Source organism: Hetaerina americana, unplaced genomic scaffold (genome assembly GCF_022747635.1).
Source record: "Hetaerina americana unplaced genomic scaffold, ioHetAmer1.1.p SCAF_1, whole genome shotgun sequence".
Classification (NCBI taxonomy): Eukaryota; Metazoa; Arthropoda; class Insecta; order Odonata; family Calopterygidae; genus Hetaerina; species Hetaerina americana.
Window position 1 is genome coordinate 73,694,054 of NW_027286069.1, and position 7,316 is coordinate 73,701,369.

General features: G+C 32.2%; 1 protein-coding gene across 6 annotated transcripts in view; it reads left to right on the forward strand.

Moving 5' to 3' along the window:
* The window catches only part of LOC139693309 (GTPase-activating Rap/Ran-GAP domain-like protein 3), a 303,563-nt gene extending 296,539 nt beyond the window's left edge, over positions 1-7,024 (forward strand). For 4 of the 6 annotated variants that reach the window (XM_071591455.1, XM_071591440.1, XM_071591425.1 and 1 more), the window contains 3 exons: positions 1,165-1,369; positions 2,297-2,502; positions 6,339-7,021. In XM_071591455.1, the coding sequence (XP_071447556.1) occupies positions 1,165-1,369; positions 2,297-2,502; positions 6,339-6,578 (651 nt within the window). In that variant the 3' untranslated portion in view covers positions 6,579-7,021. Of the gene's footprint in view, positions 1-1,164; positions 1,370-2,296; positions 2,503-6,338 lie in introns of all 6 variants that reach the window. The other 2 variants (XM_071591465.1, XM_071591446.1) reach the window with 2 other exon arrangements.
* Positions 7,025-7,316: the final 292 nt, after the last annotated feature.

Below are 7,316 nucleotides of genomic sequence, written 5' to 3' on the forward strand. Positions count from 1 at the left end.
TGCATCTTGTGTAGTAATAGTTTTTGATTGTGTTTGGTATTAAATAATTCACTTAAATTAGTTCTATATTTATCAATGTAAGCTGTTCTTCATAATGGTAATGCGCTCTGTATTGAGTATTAATGACAATGTTTGTAGTTTATGGTGAAGAATGTTTTGTGATTACTTTTATCTTTATTAATGTTTTGTCTTTTATTTCCTTTGGTGAAAGAATTGCTAATATATCTTTACGTGATCTCATCTATTGAATATGGGCAGATAATCTTTTCCTTCTGTAGTTAACAACAAAGAAAACCTTTGCTGGGTTAGTTATTAGAAACTATGCTGCTATGTGTATAGGTAATGAGGAAGAGAGGAGTAGTTGCTCCCTCAACCAACAAAGTCTGACCTCCTTTTTATCACTCAGAACTGTTGACTTTTAGTATTGTTTTGTGGTGAGAGAGGGTTTTTTTGGCCTATTCAGAGTGATGAACATGAATGCCATGCCTTAAAAATTTTTATTTACTAACATTTATCTTCAGGTGAGGATATCAATTGAGGATGGAAATGAGGAAATAGTTTTAGGCAGTTAAGAAAAATGCACAATAAAATTAATATATTGTTTATAATATAGTTTATCCCTCTTTGGGAGGAAATTTTTAGTGTTTTTTTATATATATATTTTTAGAGCATCACCTGTGCAAGTCAAAAGATCCGGTGTTCAAGTATCGGTTAGGGAAACACTTTTGTGCTTTGATCTGCTCGATTCTGCCTTCCCCACCTCTCCTGTGTACATCCTCTGTGTGTTTCTACCCCTTCTCCTTATATCTATTTCCATGTGAATGAATATTTGTTCACCATGTGGTGGGTTTTTCATGTTCGAATATATATGTAAAATAAAACCTACTAAATCAGTTTTCTTACAAATTTAAGCTTCAAGAGGTGAGTAGGGGCTACTCAAACATGTATAAATATCTAAAATATTCTTAAGGGAATTCAAAATTTTCCATTTTAGTTAGAAAATCCTTGTTTCAACCCTTATAGTCCTTTTATTTGTGGTCATTCTTTTGCCTCTGTTAAAATTATCCATCCTGGTTGGTTCACATTAGGAAAATGTGTAGGGTGCGTTTATATTTCACCTACAATATTTTCTGTTTGTAATGAACAATTGAATTCATTTTTCAGAATGATATATTCTTTGCAACCACTGCACCAGAATTCTTCCAAACGAAACAAGAGCATCTGGTGGTGGATAACAGCAGAGGTTCTGCTGCTGCTGGTGGATCAACTGCTGGGGGGTTGCAGTTTCCACACCCAAGCGCTAATCCAATTCTTTCCAGAGGGGATTTGGAACAGGACTCCAGTGTATCTCCTCCTCCTTCCCCTCATTGTGAGTGTGACTTAGTGCGTAAAGGTGTTAATGGGCTGTATTTGAAGCGAGTACATGAATTGATTATTTTTATCTATATGGCTATATTTTTTGTTTTTTATATTCATATAATGCATTTGAAATACATGTTTGAAATTTCATTATTGTAATTTTACAATGCCTATTTTTAATTAGTTTCCTTTTATCTGGTAAATTTGGGTTGCATCATTTCATTTTAATTTTATTTTCCTCTTTGTATTGCAAAAGAGATTATTTTCAAAAGTTGAAACATATTATTATGCACATGGATTATAACCTACTTGATAGCACACCTTATAAAGGAATACCAATCAAGTGTTTTGTATTTGGTAGATGCTCATGAAGTGCACGTTGATGAGGCTATTGGGCTAATTCATGTATAGGTAACAGGTCATGTATAAAGGTAACCCATAGTGTACATATATGTATATAAGTATACCCATAGTATATATATATATACTATGGATAGAAGTCATATTGAAAAGCTAGTTCAGTCACTCAGTTTTTAGGTGACTCTAGTGGCCTGTGCTATAACTAAGGTTCTTTTGGGAAAAATTAACCAGGAAGCTAAAATTAATTCAGTTTGTATGAATACTTCTTTCCTATAATACCTAATTTATCACCAAATTCATTGAATTGCTCTAAGAGGTAATATCTGGACTATAAAGCAGGTCCAACTCACTGTGCATTAGTTATTAAATTAATATTATTGCTAAATTTCTAGTTATGTCTTTTAACAAGAAACATGAAATTTACCAAATATCAATTTACTCATCCCTAATTTCATGCAATAGAGGTTCAGTTATGCTATCAAGATAACAACAAAATGAGTGTCATTAAGGCCTGTTGATAGTATATAATATTGAAGGGATGGTTTCATGTATGACTCCCTATTTTTCAATCGTACAGCAGCCTCTCCTGAAGCAAGACCTTTTAGGTTTTATCGAATCCCACTTCACACATTGTGTGGCATTACTGCAACAAATTCCAAGCCAACTAGTTCTCAACGAGGAGTAACTGAGAGGGAGGGCCATCCTGCCAATGACAGGAAGACTCTTGCTGGGAAAAGAGGGATGACTTGCACTATAAAAGAAGGATATGGAAGAGAGGATCAGGTAAATTTGCTTGATTGTCTTTCATTCTCCAGTTGCTTTAAATATATATTCTATTTCTCATATATCCTGAGTGTTAAGCCCCAGATTCCATCGTATATAAAATTTAAACAGTGAAACCTGCCAAAAAAGAAATAAAAATAGATGATAACTTATCAAAGCTGGAAATGTTAGAATCACAATGAATGATAATTGAGGTATCTGCAATCTTGAAACTTTTTGACTCAGAGGGAAAGCATAATGTGAAGTATATAATTTGCAAACAAGTTGAATTTGAATCTGAACTATCAAGTAGGGTAAAGAATCTCAAATATAATGGATGTCAGGTAACTTTAAGTTGATGGTTGTGGCTTGGAAATCCTTCGAATGGAATGCCTCAAATTGTGAATATTATACCTAAAGATACTACAGTAAAATTTAACTCAATGAAATTTTTTTATCCCAGGGGGAGTGCTTAAGTCTCCCATTTCTGACATTTTCTTATCGGGTAACCTTCTCCTGTTTTTGAGTTCCTTGCAGTTCTAAATATCATTTTCAGACTGAAATTCTCTCGAATTCACACTTTGATGGGTAGAGGGAGGGAGGTTGATGCTCTTGATTTTGAACTATCTGACATACCTATTTGGTTGTTGTTGGGTTTTAAGATAGAAGTGGTTTTGTTCCAATACATTTTTAAAATATGAATGATTTTTTAAAATGTCATTTAACTCTTCCTGTCCATTGATTAAATGGAAAATTTGATTCCATAAATATTATGTAGTGTTTTGTGATGACTGACGTGCTTAAATGCATAATTGAACCCAATTGGTTTGTGGTAACATGAAGTAAATGAATTTAATCTGTGTGTATCTATGTAGAAGGATTATTTATGAAATGAATGTGTTATGACAATCTGATTTCATGAGGAAGACGAGAGTTGTCTCCTGAGTTACGGGCCATAACATTTTGCTATAGTTCTGGAGAGCTATTATGATAAAATCACTGGCTTGATTCCAAATATTTTACTAATTAAATATGCAATACGCTATCTTTCTTCTTTTCCAATTTTACTCTTATTTATTTATTATTTTTTCATCTTGTTATCTTACGATGGTAACATATGAGATATTTCACACGCAATCAAAAAAAGTATAAATGCATTTTGAGAAATGGTTATAATAAAATTATCACTTGTCATACCTTGGCAAAAAATATTCATTTAAGTCATAAAAACAATTCATGGTTGAAAAATATTTAACCTAGATTTAAATATCTGATATTAGTTGATATCTTTTACGCGTGCTGGTAAATGATTATAAATTTTAATGCCAGTATAAAGGGTTCCTTTTTGAAACAAAGAAGTGGAATGTAAAATTACATGCACCTTACTTCTTTGTCTTTTGGTATAATCATGGATATTCCCTTCTTTTTTTAATAGACATTTTTTCTTGGAAATACACACATTTATGATATTTGTACAGGCATGTTACAGGTAAGATTTCAAGATTTGTGAAATTAGGTCTACATGATTCTCTTTTTGAAATTTTAGCCAAACGATATATCTAATAACTTTTTTTGCAGGATGAATACCTTGTGAGTAATAATATGATTTGTGATAATAAAAAATATGCTTTACTTATACGTCAGTTAAGATAAGATGTTACGTACAACATTATTATTTTTAAAAGATTTTAAATTAATTAAACTGTGAATTAATTTAAGTTTGTATTTACCTGTTGTTTATCAAAACTGAATTTACTATTAATGCTTTATTAAAAATCAGCTTTCTTTAAATTATATAATACATATGTGTTTATTCTAGTATATAGTGTTATTTTTGCTTTGGGTTTAGTTTTGTAGGTTTTTGTAATGTGTCTGGCATAGGAAATGTCTATTGCCTCTGTAATCATTCTTTTTTGTTTCATTACCAAGAGTTTTGTCTTTTTAGGCATAAAATATATTTTTTTCGTAACCATAAATATTTGCTAAATTTGGCAGACTGATATGGGGGTATTTGAGGAGTCTTTGTGGTAAAAATTGGTAAGATGGGGAAATAAATGAGTTTATCATGAAAAAATGGATGGGTCATGTGGATATTATGCACAAATAATAGACAGTTATGCATGAAAAATGTATGCTTTATTGGATTTGTCATGTTAAGAGAGTGGATAAGGTCAAATTGTCCTACAGAAATGTAAGAGAAGAGTAAATTGTGTGAGAGGAAGGGGCAGATGGAAAAGAAATGGGTGGATGTGGTCAATGATACTCTCAAAACAAATGATATTACAAGTCTCAGGAACAGAGGAGCACATGTGATACGATCTATGAATGTGATAGAGATGAGACAAGTCTGCCAGAAACTGAAGGAAATAGAGCATTTTGGAAGAAATCAGTAAAAAGAAGTAACTTTCTGGAAAAAAGTTAAAGTAAGGCTTTTTTCACTTTGCCAATCCCATAAGGGAAAAACCTAATGGGTATGTACATGTATGTGTGTCTTTTTTTATTGTTTGTAATTTATTTTTTAGCTGATGATTACTATAAGATGATAAGTACTATATTTATTGCAGTTTCATCATTTTGATCTAACTGGTATGGGATATACTATGAAGTCTGTCCACTCTTTAGAATTCTATATTTATTCAGCCCATTATTATGCTGTTATGTATTTTATTGTTGAATTGTTTCATCATTACCATTCACTTTTAAGTTGCAATATGTAGGCTGTCTTTTGAAGGTTGCCATCCTGTGTGCTACTCTAGAGTAGTCTCTCAAAAGTTTTTATGTTAATTAAAGGTAAAGGTTTTAAATTATTAAACCTCATGCCTCTTCATTCTGGGGGATGTGGATGTTCTATGAATAAGTATTCATTTATTTTTTTCATATTCTGATTTATCAGCTGAATATTTGTTATTTTTTGTTAACTATGTTTTGGATAATTTCCCTAATATAGGTATGTACCTGGTTAATTAATTTTTATTTGATGGTGGAGTGATTTATTAACAGTTTTTAACAAGTGTATGCAATTAGTATTCATTCTCTGCCGTTCCCCTATTTTAGGACTTTTTCATATTTTTTTGTTGAATGTCATAGAACCTCATTTGGTCCTATTTGAGGATGTCATTATGATGAATCTACCTTTTTCTTTTTTGTATATTTCAATATATTTGTTGTGATTATTACCTTTATTTAAACGATTAAAGCTGTAGTCATTGCATGAATGGTTCTCAATGGCTTAACTTCTGGCACTGTTAAGAATATGCTTTGTAACCAGTTCATGGAAGCAAAATAAGATGAGGACATTAAATGGAAATATCCTGGTGTCATCAACACTTCCTGCTAATTGAATAACAAAAGTTTACCCATTACAAAAAAAACACAAGGTCCAGATTAAAGAATCCCATCTGATTAGTTATTCCTGTATGTACATAGTGTATCAGTTTACCTCCACATGTATAGTTAATTTCAACAAATTATGATTAAAAATGTATAAGTATTAAATTAACGGTAACAAATCTTCCCCTCCGGAAGACCAGTGTTGAAATATCCTACATTTAAAGAGGTCGGCTGGAAAGTAACCATGCTTCTAATTTCTTTTAAATATTTTTTATTCATAATAAAATTTATTTGTAAATACTGTTACATGAGATATCTCATATTTTATTCTCCAAAATGTTTGTATCCACTTAACATTTATCTTACTAAAAAAACCACCGGTGGAATGTATAGGCTAATACCACAAAAAATAACTATTGATGGAAAAAACTAAAAATATAAATGGCTCTCATTTACCTTATTTTGCTTATAAACAAAAATAGTCCTTCGTTGGATACAATGGGTCAACTGAATTCTTCTTTGAACAGATCCAAGAGTCCAGATCTGGTAACCTCCGGGCTCGTTTGGCCTCTGGGGATAAATCTGATCTAGATGATGATGATGGAAGCTTAAGGGAGGAAACAACTGATGCAGGGCAGATCTCATCCGGTAACTCATTGCTTGGTGTGGCACCACCACAGAAAGGCCTCAGCCGCAGTTGCTCGTCATCACCCACACCTGGCCCTCGACCAAAACCCCACCAGTCATCTCTTGACTCGGGGAAGTGACACGAGCTTTGCTCTTACCTTGAAATCAAAGATGAAGGATATGGTGGCACAACATTATATTTTGAAGGAATATTTTTCATGTCTTTAATTTATCAGTTTTAGCCTCTTGTGTACAATTCTGGATACAATTATTCCAGTTTGGCGTTGGAAGTGAGGTTACCTTAAATAGAAATGAATTTAGTCTGTACTTCTTTCATATTTCAGATTTCATCAATCTATTTTGAAAAGAAATAAAGTGTCCCATAACTTTGTTGGATCATAATTTTGAGCTCCTTGGAGGCTGTGTATTGATTGCCTTACATATTGTTTAATAGTTGTATATGTGGATCTTTACATGATGACTCTGTCCTCTAAGAGACTATTCAATGTTACTGTCATATTGATTTGATGTGATACTTAATGTAATTGACATTCATTGATGTTTCATTGAAATATTTCATTGAATAAATGGCTATGACAGCTGGAATTTGTTTTTATTGGTGTGTTAAAGAGATAGTAGAGTGAAGATATGAGGTTCACAAAGATGGAGATTGGCAAACATGCTATTTGGAAATATAAATGAAGGCACCGCATTATTATTGGAATTTTTGTGTAATGAAATCAAAATGGATTTGAATGAGGAATCCTGCCTGCGACTATTAGCACTATTTCTTTGTTGAATTTTGGTTCCTAACCATAAACACTTCACTTTTCCGCTGGGAATGAAAAATTGTGCGTTGCAATATTAGGTCAAAACTC